This window comes from Bidens hawaiensis, unplaced genomic scaffold (assembly GCF_021521415.1).
Source record: "Bidens hawaiensis isolate Kalapana, Puna unplaced genomic scaffold, B.hawaiensis_p1.1 tig00013629_1, whole genome shotgun sequence".
In the NCBI taxonomy this organism is placed as follows: Eukaryota; Viridiplantae; Streptophyta; class Magnoliopsida; order Asterales; family Asteraceae; genus Bidens; species Bidens hawaiensis.
Window position 1 is genome coordinate 468,589 of NW_027492158.1, and position 16,643 is coordinate 485,231.

The following is a 16,643-nucleotide window of genomic DNA, read 5'->3' on the forward strand; positions in this document are numbered from 1 at the left end:
AACGTGCCAACAGTGCACATCAAGTAATATAATTATATAAACAAGCAATGTAATTATGTATGTAATTACACTATACTATAATTACGCTAAGGTGTCTATATAATTATACTACTTTATTCGCACAATTAACACGTTAATTTAGTTTGTATTTGATCCAAACTCATACACATTTTATCTTTGGTTATAAAGGTGTAATTTGTAGAGTATGAGTACGAGAAAGAAAATCGGGTTGAAGGGGGGTCATTTCATGCCTACTCACTTAAACTTGCCTTGTGTTACATTTTGTGTCTGATATATTTCAGTTTCCTCAATCATGATTGTGCGGGTAGAACCGTCATTTTTACTTAGGATGACCAAACTTCACCTATAACTGATCTGCGTGAAGATTTTCCTCATCTTTTTAGAAATTTTCTAAGTGTTTTGAATAAGTTAACCTTTCGACGCGTGCTTGTCAATAGATTAATGTTCAGTTTCCTCTATCATGATTGTGCGGGTAGGACCGTCACTTTCATTTAGTGGGATGACCAAACTTCACCTATAACTGACCTGCGTGAAGGTTTTCCTCATCTTTTTAGAAATTTTTACCGTTTTTTGTGTTTATGCGGGTTTTGCCGCCTTCCACACGCAACGACTTACTTTCCCACTTATTTATGCGGTGAATATCGGCATATCAGTGTTTTGAAAAAGTTAACCTTTCGACGCGTAGTTGTCAATAGGTTAATGTTCAGTTTCCTCTATCATGATTGTGCGGGTAGGACCGTCACTTTCATTTAGTGGGATGACCAAACTTCACCTATAACTGACCTGCGTGAAGGTTTTCCTCATCTTTTCCTTAGAAATTTTTACCGTTTTTTTTGTTTATGCGGGTTTTGCCGCCTTCCACACGCAACGACTTACTTCCCCACTTATTTATGCGGTGAATACCGGCATATCAGTGTGGTCAGATCATAAGTATAAATGTAAGACCATCAGCGTCAATGTGATAAGGAGAATCATTTCCATTAGAAGTGGCTCTAGGCCTTTTCTTTACAAGTTTGGAATTGATCTAAATGCAGCCTGTGTAATTGAGCTCCCTTCCATGTTCTTGGAATGGGGGTGTCATCGAGCCTTTCGAGCCGATATGCACCTGGTTCGGAATCTCGTTGTTTACGCAGTATGTAGTCTCCAACATTGAAGCTGCAGTTTCATCCGTGTTTTCCCCAACTGGGGTTCTACACGCATTAGCCTGCTTAGCGTCCATTACGCCACGAGGTGAGTGAGTTTCCCATCTCTGACGTATGCTTCGACGACGTCCTTCAAGGATACGCATTCCTTCGTGGTGTGGCCTTTTGTCCTATGGAAGTCACAGGATTTGCTTTGATCAACGTTTAGACGCTGTCGGATTATTGGAGCCTTTGGCCATGGGAGCCTCTCGGTGGCAAATATTTCGGTGACGCTTTTGGTGAGTGGCGTCCATCTGGGATTCCGGTTCGACGACTACAGTTGTCCTTTCCGCCTAAGAGAGGGCGAGAGCTGGATGAGGTGTCAAAGTTTACCCTTGACTGCCAAATACCAAGCTTCCTCTTTTTGTTTTGTCGGGCGGTATGAACGTTATTTTCTCTCGTCCTCTGGGTGTAGAGGTTTGTGCTCTGGGGAAGATCTCTACCCAGTTGCTTCTCCGTTTCCGCAAAGCGTTTAGCTGCTGTCATTATGGCATCCCACGTGGATGGCATGCCATCTTTACCAGTCAAGGTGCGGATGAGCTCTGGGTCTTCCGCGCCCTGGATGAAAGCAGCGCGAACAAGATCTTCGCTAATAGTGCCCAGACTTAGCTTCTTTGAATTGAAGCGCGTGATAAAGTCTAGTAAAGACTCATCTTCCTCTCGGATGCAGTTGAGGATCGTCCATTGCTCTTCGGTATACTTTCTTTGTTGACTGAAGTATTGGCTGAACTTCTGCTGGAAGTCTGCCCAATCGTAGAGGTGGTGGACCGGTAGACGGTCAAACCACGCTCTGGCTGCCCCAACAAGTGTCATTTGGAACATGTAACACCACGTGGGTTCCGTCCAGTTGCTGACGGTTGCCCCCGCTATGAATCTGTTCAAGTGATCGTCTGGGTCGGATATACCATCATAAGTGCCGATGTTGGACATCTGTTTGGCACTCTTCGGTGCGATTGCTTCCGCAATGTCCCTTGCAAACTTGGACTTTCCCGCATTTGCAACAGTTGGTCTAAAGGTTTTGGAGAAGTCATGTGGGTTTCCACCCGCGTTTTTTGGTTTGGAGAAGTCACGTGGGTTTCCACCCGCGTCACTGTCAGATTCTTCCCAATCTTCATCATACTCGCACTCATTACTCATGTTGAGCTGTTGTCAAGTGTTTCCGAACTCGTCATTAGCCTGTTGGAGTGAACGTAAACGTTCATCCAACTCAGCTTGGAATTCTTTCTGACGTGCTTCTGCCCACGCTTTAACTTGATCAAGTGTTTGGCGGGGGAGCCTCGTTTGTTGTTTCTCCAACTGGGTATCAATGAATCCCAGGGGAGGATTGTTTACTGCACTTGCCCCCGCTTGGGTAACCGGGGTAGTGTTCGTAAAAATTGTGTACTCACCGGTGTTCCCCCCTGTAGCTGGGGTTGTGGTTACCGGAGTTTCTTGGTCACTCGTTGGCCTTGGCATCGGAGTAACCTTAACCATCTTTCCAGAGGTTTTGAAAAAACTGAGAAAATTTGTTCTAGCTTTTATGCACGGATGGCGCCAATGAAGAAACACTAGGTGACCCCGGCAGATTACGGATAATCTTAGGGTTAAGTAGATGTTTCCCACGAGGGTTAGGTCCGGCAAAGATGGTTATTCTTATGATGACCTGCAAAACAGACACCGTGAGCTCGTCACTGAGAAGGGGGGGTACCTTCTTGTGACCACCCTCCGGCGTGAGAATCAGACTAGATTGCTCTGAATATAAGTGTATATTAATAGAAATAGCTATAGTAGATAAGATAATATCAGATGATATGTGATAGTATAAGATAATCTGAGATCCTGATACCGTTCCAAGGTGTTGGAGTATTTATAGCCGAAGGTAGGTTTCCAAGCAGGTACAGCCAGCTGTATAATATTTCTTTTCCACCAACTGTGGGCTACGTACGTGCCATGCTGGTAGTTGGTGGGTAGGCAGCGGCTGATAGTGACATGGCCGGCTGTGTACTATTCCTTTTCCACCAACTACAGGCTATGTACGTGCCACGATGAGGGTTGGTGGGTAGGCAGCGGCTGATAGTGACATTTTGTACTAGAGCGTGCTCCTCCTCGTACTGTTGTCGGTGAGCTGTCACCCTATGATTGGTTCATGGGCTGCTTTGGTCAGATCTTGTCTATTTTGTCCATACCTTGGCATGTATAGTACAAAAGATCTTCCAGAAGCGTACAGACTGGCTCATTTGGGCGGGAGTATTCCCGCCTTGCTCATTCCTTCTTCAGGTGACATTACTGAATTATTGAGAGTTAGTGCCTTGTGCGTGTAGCCTTACTATTAGTGCGGGTAGCCTTCCCTGATGGCTTGTATCCGCAGCTGCCGGAACAGGCGGGGTACTTTACCATTGGGAGGCTTTTCCTGCGGGAACAGCTGGCGTACTGCACGTAAGGTCTTCATCTCTCTGAGCATGGTGGGTCCTGCGGAACCAGTTGGTCTTCGCGCAGACGTCCCTCTTCAAGGTGAGTCTTGCGGGTCCAAGTGGGCTCTGCTGGGACCTACCTCTTCAATATTTTTACAAGTTCATGTTGTATTTGGTTTGTCTCGGATTCGTGTTGTATTCGGGTTTGTGTCAGATTGACCCACCAACCTATAAATATGACCCCCTTTTACAATCTTAGAAGATTTAAAGGTAAAGCAACTGATGGGGACGGAATATTTCAAATGAGTACCCCTTTGAGTTTTAAGAACTCGAAATAACTCAGTGTAATGATTTTTTTTTTTGCACATGCATAATATATGTTGGTTACATACACGTAAAAAAATTACAGAATTTTTTACACACTGAGTCGACTTTTTACACATGTGTAACGGACGTAAAAGTTAGTGTAATCACTTACATCTTTATTCTCTCTCATACTTTGACTTTTTTTGCCAGATTTAATTTCAACCACATATTCCAATCCATTTAATTAAATGTGTGGCCTAAAATGGAGTTCTTAAGTTTTTAAAACTCACCATAGTTCTCAAAAGATGCCTCCCCAGCAAGTGATAAGTTAAAATGAAATATGAATAAATTGTTTTGATGATTTTTGAACATACATTATGTGCATGCGTATATAATATTAAGAATACAAAATTCAAGAAAATTTAAATCGTTAAATATCTATTTTTGTTTTAGTAATAATTTATATTTTACCCAGAGAACGATAACCAATATATCACTGATATATCGGTGATATATCCTCGACACTGACCGCATACTTATGCCTTATGCCTATTTGTATTCTTAAACACGCATTCCCATAAGTTTTTTAATTACACACTTTTAGAAACTTGAAAAGGGACTATCAACATGCCTATTATTATAAAATTGTGGATTAAGTCAGATAAAAGAAGAGTTTGGATAAATTATCACTGCAAGATCTTAAAATCCATATCATAGTGATTGGAATCTTAACCCAGCAACTTGTCATGGAACAATCTTTATAACATTTTTAAAACAAAAAATTGCAAAAATATAAAAAATGAATTCGAACCATTATATATTTTTCAATCCTAAAAACTAAAAAACTAATTTTATATAGAAATGTACATGATCATAAAATAGAAATAATTTAATTTGATTGTATGGTTACGTATATAACTTATAAATGTATAGATAGAAGATATAAACAACTTGGTTTTATTATTTGTGTATGTACACACCTAAAACATGTATAGTTTGGTCGTTATTTATATAAAAAAAACTAGGTTTTGTTCTCCCGTATTACGGGAGTTGTTTTCATTTTTTATTTTTAATATTTATATTTTTTATTTTAATTTTATTTATTGTAAGACAGTCAATAAAATAGTTAGCCTTTGATGATAAAAGAGTTTCACAAATAAATGAGATGTTATAACCCATTAAAAAGCTATCTTGGTTTGATAAACCCACGATGTAAGGCCCCGAACCCGGTGACCCTACTTTAGCGTCGGATTTACTCATAAACACAATTCTTCAAATCAGAGTTTATTAAAACTTTATATTTAAAACATCTTTACTTCTTTCTTCAGATGCCAGCCGTTCAATCCATGCCGTGTGTCATCCTCATGCTAACTCTATAATCAGCTCACCTGCGTGCATACTAAAAGTCAGCTACGCTGAGTGAGTTCTAGTTAATCGAACGCCATACAATACATACACATACACACATATCCGTAGATACATATCCATACTTCACTAGTTACCCTTCTGTTCTACATACATACTTGCTACCATACATACATACATATCTACAATCACTAACCTCAGTCTACCGAGAGTACGTTCATAGTTTACCGTCTATACCTGTACTCAAGGTCGTGAACACGTACAAGGTTCGCAGTCCTTACCTATGTTCACCATTTATGGTACGTACAAGGATCGCGGTCCTTCCCTATACCATAGTACATCCACAACACGTACAAGGTTCGCAGTCCTTCCCTATGTTGCAACCTAATTCATAGCACGTACGAGGTTCGCAGTCCTCCCCTATGCTACAAAATCAGCACGTATAAGGTTCACAGTCCTTTCCTATGCTGAAATACATCCACAACACGTACAAGGTTCGCAGTCCTTCCCTATGTTGCAACCTAATTCATAGCACGTACGAGGTTCGCAGTCCTCCCCTATGCTACAAATACAGCACGTATAAGGTTCACAGTCCTTTCCTATGCTGACGCCTATCTACATTACGTATAAGGTTCGCAGTCCTTATCTACGTTTACATATATCATCTACTTCACGTATAAAGCTCGCAGTCCTTAACTACGCCATCACCAGCCGAGTCTATGTCCGACAGAAACTAGAGGGATTTGCCATCCTAACTTACTATGTCGAACGTAGAACTCACATGCCATTCGTGTACCTATATACACATACTTACATTATAACATAAGAACACTCTAGGCATTCTTTACCTCATTCATTTAACAACCATACCCCTTGTCGTTACGTGCAATATCCGAAGATCATTCACGCCCCGACAAGTATTCATTTGAAATATTCATACATCTTCGATATATAATATTCGTACATTTATTTTTAACCTGACAGTACGCGCAATATCCGAAGATCGTTCGCGTACCGACAAACAATCATTCATATCTATCACACATATCACATATGACATACACTTATCACTTAGGATAAATGTATTAACAACACATCGAGTATGCACACAGCCCCGAAAACATAACAAGGAATGGGGCTAGAAACTCACCTGAACACGGTTACGTTCACCGTTGATCGTAATCCCTTTATTCAGTTGTGCACGGCTGACTGTATAACAAATACACGTATCAAACAACTATCACTACTCATATCATCTTTCAGTCTTAACTACTACCCACAACGAACGGGGGTCCGGGGGCAGCGCCCTTGGCAGCGGGGTCTAGGGGCGGCAGCCCCTAGCAGGGTCCAAGGGGCAGAGCCCCTGGCTGGGGTCAAACTTGACTTTAGGCGAAGTTAACCCTCGGGCGAACTTAGCTCTAGGCGAAGTTAACCAGCTAAGCGAACTTAGCTTTACAACGAAGTTGCCATCAGGCGAACTTGGCTTCAGGCGAAGTTGTCATCAGGCGAACTTGGCCTCAGGCGAAGTTACCAGTTAGGCGAACTTAACTTTACAGCGAAGTTGCCATCAGGCGAACTTAGCTTGCAGGCGAAGTTCATCAGGCGAACTTAGCTTGCAGGCGAAGTTCATCGCTTTGAAGGCGAAGTTGCCCAGTTGCAGGCGAAGTTGTCCAGATCAGCCGCTGTTCGGTTTCTGTCCAGCATTTTGAGCGATTTTAACACCCTTGCTATGGTTCAATATCACCCACTACGCTTCCCGACCATTTTCGGTCGCTTATACACTAAAAAGCTTGGATCTTTAAACTTCAAAGATCAAGAATCATACCTTTTTGAGCTTGTTTGGATCTCGTTTAACTTGTTAACACACTAATCGCTCTCTCTCTCTCTCGGATCTGCCCGTTCCTCTCCTCGGCCCGGCGGCGGTGTAGATGGTGTGTGTGTTTTTTGGAGTGTGTGTGTAGAAAGTAAGTAAATGAAGATATTTTTGGGTTTAGGGGATATTTATATCCCTGAAATCCCATGGACCTAAGGCCCATTCTCATTTAACCCGTCTCCATTAATCCAACACTAGCCCGACTCATACCAACTCCTACTCTATTATTTATTTCCTGACAACCCGAGTAAACTTTCCCTCTATTAGTAAGTAATATAATTAATATCACTTTGAAATTTCGGGATGTTACACATGACTCACTTATTTTTTACTATAAAATTATTTATTAATTATAAAAAAAATTAAAAATCAAATATTAATTTTTAGTATATCCCTATTTTATAGGAATTTAATATCAAATATTTGGTGAGATTAATTTTTAATACAGTGAGATGTTATAACCTGTTAAGGGTTATCTGGGTTTGGTGAGACCCATACCCATAAATTTAGGTTAAATTCATGAAAAACCTTTATTTTTAAATAAAACAACCAATGAGCTTTTAAAGGTTTCGTTTATATTTATTTAAGGTAAGATGCAAAGAAAAATATAGTTTCTAAAAAAAACAAGACAGAATTACAAATTTTGTCCTTTAAAATAAGTCGAATTACGGTTCGTGTCCTTTGTTAAGTCTCCTTGCAGGCGGTGTACTTTAAACTTTTTTTTCCTACAAGTTTTGTCCTTTACGCTAACTGGGTTAGAAAAAGTCAGTTAAATGCCCTCACGTGAGACGCATGTGAGGGCATTTTTGTCTTTTCGTCTACCCTGCAACTTCATCATCATCATCTTCTTCTTCTTCATTTTTTGCATATCTCAATCAAAACCCTAAAATCATCTTTAATATGTCAAAATCAAATTACAGTCTCCAACCTCCCGTCACCGTCTTCCCCACTCAACTGCCGCCACCGTCTCCCAGCTCCAACGACGCCACCGTTGGGACTGGGTGCCGGAGGTGGTTTCTTTCCATTTCACATGGGACTGGGTGGGTGATTGCTTTGCTATCACTTTCATGGTGGTAGCCCTCTTTCCATTTCACATGTAGACAATAATCCTCTTCAAGTCAAATCCATTCAAACCAATAAACAAACGCGTCCGGATTGATTCTTTGATTATTCAATTCAGGATTCCAACTACAAGCTACCCACGTTCTTTCGTCTCTTATTCCACAAATTAAATAACCATAAAAATCCCACCTTTAAGCTGGGTTATCATTTTCTTGTACTCAATTCCACCAAAACCCCATCTGGGTATCTCAATTTCGATCCAAAAATGGGCGTTTGCATCAGCAAAAGCAAGAGTCATTCAAGACCTGATGTGGGTGTTGCTTACAATCACAGATCCGATGAGCCAAACATAGTTTACACCAAATCTCCAGCTCCGGCCGACCAAATTCCGGCCAAGAAATCACCTCCGGCACCCAGTCCCAACGGTGGCGTCGTTGGAGCTGGGAGACGGTGGCGGCAGTTGAGTGGGGAAGACGGTGACGGGAGGTTGGAGACTGTAATTTGATTTTGACATATTAAAGATGATTTTAGGGTTTTGATTGAGATATGCAAAAAATGAAGAAGAAGAAGATGATGATGATGAAGTTGCAGGGCAGACGAAAAGACAAAAATGCCCTCACATGCGTCTCACGTGAGGGCATTTAACTGACTTTTTCTAACCCAGTTAGCGTAAAGGACAAAACTTGTAGGAAAAAAAAGTTTAAAGTACACCGCCTGCAAGGAAACTTAACAAAGGACACGAACCGTAATTCGACTTATTTTAAAGGACAAAATTTGTAATTCTGTCAAAAAACAATAATGAAATTGATGGTATGTTTAGAGTGATAAATATTAGGCATAAAGTAGGAAGGTGTGTGGGGTGGGGGGGGTGGGGGGGAAGTTGTATAAATAGTAAAATAGAGGGGGTGGTTAGGATCATGTTAGACAGTACCACCACGCATGCGCTTAAACAGTGAGCTCTTCTCTTGTGGTCCAATTTTCATTATTAACTTGTCTTTCCATTTATTTCTAAATTCAATACTATAAATGTATGTATCAACTATTTTAATTTTATATCCTTATTTCTTTTTTATTAAGTTTTTCGGTCTTGGCATAATTTTCGTAAGTTGTATTTTTTATTTATTTATTTTTTTTTTGTAAGAACCCATGATATATTGATATAGAACAGGGTTGTAACAAACCCTACCAGCATCTTCTGTTTGTCGTTCTCCAAAACCGTAGTTAATTGAACCGTAAACACCTAACTTTTAGTGATTTAATTGATGTTAATTTTGAACTAATAATTTCTAACCTTTTTCTAAACTTTTCAACGCTAGTCACAGTCAATGAAGTGAAAAACCTGACCTTTTGCTGTAATTGCACGTACATAACACTTGTCTTGTTGGCAAATAAATCATTCGTCACATTAAACTCCAATTATTTCGTCACAATACATCCTCCTCGTGGGTTGTCGGTTTGTGATTCCAAATAATTCCAAGTTTTTGTTCCCCCAAATAAATATGAATGCTTATTTATATACTTTTTGTTATCTAATTCTTTTATGATGTCGATATTTTAATGTTATTATTTCTACTTTTTATAATAATAAATAAAATGTAAACGAATATTTAATAAATTGGACCAAATTGTAATAATAACAAATGGAAATAATTTGGAAAACAGAACTTCACAGCTTGTTTATTTTTGGCTTCAACACAAAATCCAAAACGAATTGGTATAACTTTCATATTTTCTTAGGCTTATTCGCTATTTCTAGAACAAGAATCGTCAAATTAAGTTCAATCAATAATATATGGACTATACATCATGCACAAATATGCACATGTTAGTTTCGGTATTATGACATATTGACCATACCAAAAATAAATTATCCTTAATTTAAATGGTAGGTGTATTGCTTTTGTTAATTCAAATTATTGTTTTTTTGCTTTCTACCGGTCTCGACTAATAAATTGTTTGACAACGATCCTATCTTTTATCATATTTGTTTCCAACGGTCAGCATCCCCTTATAGCTAGGTGTCCCCAATGTGTTTAGCGATATCTATTTATCCAAATTAACACTTTTATTTATCGTTTCGTATGCAAGTTTTGTGGCTATCTTTATTATATACTAATATGATTAAACTTATGAATTGCTCACCGACCTTTGTGTTGACAAACTTTATTTTATGAAATGTTGCAGGTTTGCATCTTGGTTGATTTATGATTGTGAAGAAAACGACATCAAAGAACTTAGGATATTAGTAAAAATGAACAATATCAATTTGCCATATTTTGTGATATCTTGTTTATGGTTATTTTATGGATAATTGTTATGTGACATTTTCGATGTTGTGAAATGAAATGAGTTTATTAAATACTGTCACTTTAATTAGTGTCATGTGCTTATGGATAATCGTTACACCTCGACATGTTACGCCGTCTTTGGTCGGGGTGTGACAAGCATGTCAAGGTTTACCTTATGGTCGACTTAGATTTAAACTAACGGTGCCATGGGTCAATGTTTGGATTGTCTTTGTTTTGACAAAAAAGGTTGATAGATTGAAAGAACTCATGTGAGAATCTAGAAGAGTGGGAATTTAAAAAAATTGCGTTTTGAGTCGACGTGGCAAAGACGACCAAAACCATATCTAAGCTAGGGTTGTAAATAAACTGAATGGCCTAGTCTGTATTCATCCGTTAACTCTCAACATCTAAAACAGAAGATAGACATCCTACCACTATATCTAGTTTCTTTCTAAGATACGAACAACTTTAAAAGATGCAAAAGAAGTTCCAAAAACTTTTATACACAGTGCTCACCATATTAAAAAAAATCCGAAAGTAAATAAAGTCAATGATCTTAAAATCATAATTTGAAAAACACTTATTATACTACTTGACAAGCTTATAAGTTATAATCAAATATAAAGTCAAAAATACACCACACGAAGACGAAAATTACTCCAAAGCAAATGACTAAGCACTAAAAGCCGATGCATATAGGCCACCAAAATTTTATGAAATTAGTTAAAAGTCTTGATTTATATAAATTTTAGGCATGAACCCGGAGTATAATTACTTGCTTGTTTATGAACATGCGGCCTGTGCTCTTGTCATTTGGTGAATCTTATGACGCGCTTGCAAATACGATGATTCAATATAAATAAATAATAAATTTCTTTTAATTGCTTTGCATTATTGTGAAGTGAGCTTAAATATTTTATATTTTTTCACAAAATTGTAAAGTAATGGTAGAATAAGTTTAAAAAGTATATGCAACTCTATGAGAGTGAAAAATAGAAGTAGATATTAGGCTGAGGGGTGTGGGGCGCTAACCTGGGCGCGTGAGCCCCTCCGCTCGCGCCCCCAGGCGCTAACCCCACACCACCGGTCCGCGAACCTGGGCGCGAACGGGGCGCGAGCGCGAGCCCCCAGGCAGGCGTGAGTGTGGTCGCGGGAGAAGAGAGAGGAAAAGCTGGTGGGCCCGCCCAAAAGAGCCGTTGAGCTCCGATTTTTTAAAAAAAAAACATTAAAAACTCCTATATAATACCCCAAAATCAACCCATTTCAACCATATCAAAACACAACTTCAATCTCCAAACTCATATATAATACCCCAAACTCCTATATAATACCCAAAAATGTCTGGAAATTGGTACCCAAACCTAGATTCAGATTATATTGACGACGATTTATGGTCGTCACCAGACCAACCGATGTTTTATTCGGGGCCGCAAGAAACATCCGGCTTTCAACCATCCAACATACAACCGTCTCCTAACTTTGTTGTTCCAGAGACACAAGAATCACACGTTGATGCTACCGGAGCAAGGAGACGCGTCCACCGGAAAAAACAACCTGCAACGGACGGGCCGAGACCGGCTTCGACTCCGAGGACGAAACGGAAAACCACTCCGTGGTCATCGGATGAGAAGGAAGCCTTGTGTCGGGCTTGGATAGTCATTTCTGAGGATCGGCGTTGCGGTAATTGTTTTAACGTTTTTAAAAATGATTTTTAATAAAAAAGTTAAATAAAAAAGTTAACTGGAAATCTAATTTAATTACTCATTTTGCAGCCGACTACCAAAAAGCAAGGTTTTTTGGACAAAGGTTAGGGAGACGTTCTATATGTTTTTTGGACAAGGTTTTTCGGCTTGTTTACTAATCTTTTCAACAGGAACGCCGGTCGTATGAGACCAAGTGGCAGTGATGATTTGGCGGTTTACAATTTCAATGTCGAAGAGTGGAGGCAGGAGTGTTTGCGGAGGCATGGGACGGTGAAGACGTGGGACGATTTAAAGTTGTGGGAGAGGTTGAAAAGGTGTTCCAAGTGGGTTGAGCTTGTGGCGCCGGACCATGATGCGGAAGTAGGGCCGAAACGGACTAAAACTAGTTCGTCTGGAGCGTATAGCACTTCCGCCGGGTCGGATTGCCGCGTTGGATTCGACCTAAACATTGCGGGGGAGGAAACGTCTTCACCGCCGAGGAGGCGGCCATTGGGACGGGACGCCAAGGGGAAAAAACCGGCTGAGGGGGGAGCCGTAAACATCGTCGATCTTGTTGAATCCCTCAATAAATTCAACAAAACCATGGAGGTGGTCTCTAATGACAAAAAGGAAAAAAGTCGAATGAGAGATTTGGACTTCCTTACAAAAGACTTCAGTAACCTAAATCCGGTCGATCAAATGCTGATGGAAAAACAAAAGGAACGTATCCGAAAGAGGTTGATCGAAGAAGACCAAGCCGAAGAATAAGAATAATGTTTTTTTAGTACTTTAATTTTTATTTTATTTTTAGATATTCATGTGTTTTTTTTTAATGTGCGTTTTTTTAATAATTTATGAGTTTTTTTAATAATACGTTTTTTGAATACATTTATAAAAAAATAAAAAAAAATCCGCTGGAGCCCCTGCTGGAGCCCCTCCACACCAGGGCCAGGGGCTCCAGCGGGGGCTCCAACACCCACCTTATCCAGTTTCTCTTTCTGCCACACGTCACAATATTATTGGCTGGAGCCCCCACTCGCGCCCCCGTTAGAGCCCCCACACCCCTCAGCCTTAAGAAGATTAGGTTTAAGCATAAAATTAAATTTATAAAACCCCTAAAAAATAAAATAAAACTTTTATATTAAAAAATGGTAGACCTATTTGATCTAACCCATCAAATCACTTTGTGAACCGAGAGGGTTAAAATCAAAGCATTATTTGCTTTAATTTTCTTTTAATGGCTAATTTAGATAATCGACAGGCTATTAACCCACCTAATCATCTTCATTTTATTCTTAAAAAGAAACATATCTATATATGAGGAAAACCCTTCTTGGCCAACTTGAGCTCTCTATATTTTGTCATACATCCAACATAGGTCTTATATGGCTTATATATTAACCATGGTAAGTGTTTGAATATGTCAAAGATTACATAACCAACCAATACAAAAAATAAAAATAAAAAATCATGAAACTAAATTTGACCCGAAGGAAATCAATAGCTAAGACCTTAATTTTTTTTGCCCTTTGTTAATTTTAACTTTTTACCACCTGCAAATGTATTTTCAAATTTTATCCATTAAAAAAGTTTGATCAAAAGTTGCGTTTCACTTCACACTTTTTCCTCACTTTCTCGTTTCTTATTTGATCTGCGGCTTTTTATATCACAACATTAGTCAGTGGCGACCTATTACTAGCGTAATGGTCGGCCGTCCTCTCTGAAAGAAATTTTAATTGCTCTCATAGGGTAAAAGCCCCGACCAACCAACGTGATTAAATTTCCGACACGTATAAAACGATCTTCGGTTCGTAAAATACTGTATAAAAGAAATATTTTTAATTCAGATATATGTTAATTAAAAGCACAGTTTATTAAATACGGGTCATGTATAAATTTATATTCACGTGATATCATAAATGTAAAATTGATGGATATAAATAAATACAAAAGAAACTATTTCATAATTTTATAATAATAAAAAATAATTTGATTCGGAGGAAAGTACAATATAATTCGCTTATAAATAGCACACGGGATAAGTTAAACACAACACCAGAGTGGAACCAAGAGACCAAACTGACCACACTTCCTTCCATCTCACCGGAACCATGTTCGCCGAAGAGAATGGTTTACACGGTGACCCGAGGATAAAGGCCATATCAGATGCCATACGGGTCGTTCCTCACTTCCCTAAACCAGGTATTTGTTTTTACTGAAGGTTTTCGATTTTCAGTTGGTGGGCTGGTTGTAATCTTTTATTATGCAGGGATAATGTTTCAAGATATCACAACGCTGCTGTTGGATCAGAAGGCGTTTAGATATACCATTGATATCTTTGTTGATCGTTATCGAGACAAGAACATTTCGGTTGTTGCAGGTATTATTATTATTATTATTATTTATGTTTTTATATTTTACACTTACATGCAAGCGATTTAATTTATTTATTTTTATTTTCTTAATATTTAATATAAATATTCTGTATTTTTGTAGTTATTTGATTACGGTCTAGGAGTTTAATTTAGGATTATTTTTTTAATTTTTGTATTATATATTTTTCGGTTGCAGAAATTAGGGTTCTTGATATTTAGGGTGAAGTTAGAGCATTTTTTAGTAACTTTTTAAAGTGGATGTAAGTGAATCTGAGAAAAAGAAGTAATAAGAAAAGTTCGAAAATGATTATTTAATTGTAAATGATTAAAAAAAAGGTTGCGTGTTTTAGTGTAATTTTAGATTTGGAAATAAGATGATAATGAATTGAGAGTGCTCTTAGAGCATTTACTAGAGCTCCTCCATAAATATCTCCATCTTAGAGAAAAATTTGCTGTTAATTAATAAATTTGAAGAAACATAATGATAAATATAATAATAAATGTATAAAAATATTATTTGTTTTAAAAAAATAGATAAAAAATTGTGATTTTTAGTATAATTATAAAAATAGAGATAGATGATATAACTCGTGGGCCCTAATTCCAACTCCTCTTGTTTAGAAAACATAGATTATGTAGCATATCAGCATCCAAGATTGCATGTGGATTGTTCTTTGTTGTCTAATGTGTAATTATTGATTAGGTATGGATTAATGACAAAGACAATATTAAAGTGAGAGATTACTTAGCAGTTAGTTTGATATTAAATGATCAAAAATGTCATTACCAGTTACAGTTGGTTCCTAACCAATAACCTTGGCTCCATTATTTGCTTCCTCAGATTATTGATGTTATATGTGGACCTAATTCTAACCCTACTTGTTTATAGGGCATAGATTCTGTATCTATATTCTTGTTCACATGTCTATGCTGTTTATTAGGTGTGGATTTTTGTCAAAACCGAGAGTACAGTGACATCTAAACTGTATTGTTTATTATTATTATTATTATTATTATTATTATTATTATTATTTGTTACATAAACATTAGTTGCTTGCTCACTGTTTATTTTTAATGTACAGGAGTTGAAGCTAGAGGATTTATATTTGGTCCTCCAATTGCTTTGGCTATTGGTGCTAAATTTGTTCCACTACGCAAACCAAGAAAGCTGCCAGGTAACATTATTATTTTTTATTTTTTAATTTCTAAACATCAAAAATCATAATTTATAAAGAATTATTTTTAAAAAATATATATACTAGAAGTACATAAATTTAGGAAGTGTGTATTACACTAAACATAAAACAAGTTCCATTTTTTTTCAGGTTTTTATTATTGATTTTTAACCAGGATACGTTTATTGTCGACTCGACTGTACCAACTTGCATTTATTGTTCATTTTCAAAATCTACTAACGTGAGATTTTGTTTGTCATTTCAGTGTCTATATATACATCAAGTGTCATCTGATGTGACATTTAGTAATTTTTATTTAATATAGATAAGGGATCCAATGTGACATTTAACAATTAATTTTAAATATAAATGTTGCACCTCATGGGCTGCTGATATGGCATCAACTAGTGCAACACCAACAATATAAAATTAAAGTTATAAATGTGTAGGTGAAGTTATATCAGAGGCGTATGTGCTAGAGTACGGTACCGATTGTCTAGAGATGCACGTAGGGGCCGTGCAACCTGGTGAAAGCGTGTTGATTGTGGATGATCTGGTGGCTACGGGTGGGACCCTCTCGGCTGCCATAAGGCTTTTAGGTAAGAATGAAAGTCGCATCCTTACGTCGAACTACAATGTTTACTTGATCATAACAATAATATGTGTCAACTTGTTTGTTGTAGAACGTGTTGGAGCTGAAGTTGTTGAATGTGCTTGCGTAATTGGGTTGCCACTTGTAAAGGTAAGTTTTATTTTAGCGTTTCGGGTCAAAACAAACAAGTTGACTTATGACGGATAACAGGGTAATTGGAGGCTAAATGGGGTACCACTGTATGTTCTTGTGGAGCCTCGCCTGGATGATCAAGACAATCATGAAGAATGTGGATTATAAGATGGTGTATGGTGGTCGGTTAACATGTGGTGA

The 16,643-nt window shown here is 38.0% G+C and overlaps 1 protein-coding gene across 1 annotated transcript; it reads left to right on the top strand.

The window, feature by feature from the left end:
- The first annotated feature begins 14,275 nt into the window (after positions 1–14,275).
- On the top strand, positions 14,276–16,643 carry LOC143544618 (adenine phosphoribosyltransferase 5-like). Its single transcript, XM_077036680.1, has 6 exons — positions 14,276–14,370; positions 14,438–14,548; positions 15,626–15,718; positions 16,168–16,317; positions 16,402–16,460; positions 16,521–16,643. Exons 1-6 carry the CDS (start codon positions 14,280–14,282, stop codon positions 16,608–16,610), a joined length of 594 nt encoding a protein of 197 aa, XP_076892795.1. The 5' UTR covers positions 14,276–14,279; the 3' UTR covers positions 16,611–16,643.

Excerpts from the sequence above, each read along its gene's own strand:
- LOC143544618 (XM_077036680.1), top strand. The coding sequence starts at position 14,280 with ATGTTCGCCGAAGAGAATGGTTTACACGGTGACCCGAGGATAAAGGCC. Across the intron at positions 14,371-14,437 it reads TCCTCACTTCCCTAAACCAG|GGATAATGTTTCAAGATATC; the intron begins GTATTTGTTTTT and ends TTTATTATGCAG. Across the intron at positions 15,719-16,167 it reads CAAACCAAGAAAGCTGCCAG|GTGAAGTTATATCAGAGGCG; the intron begins GTAACATTATTA and ends ATAAATGTGTAG.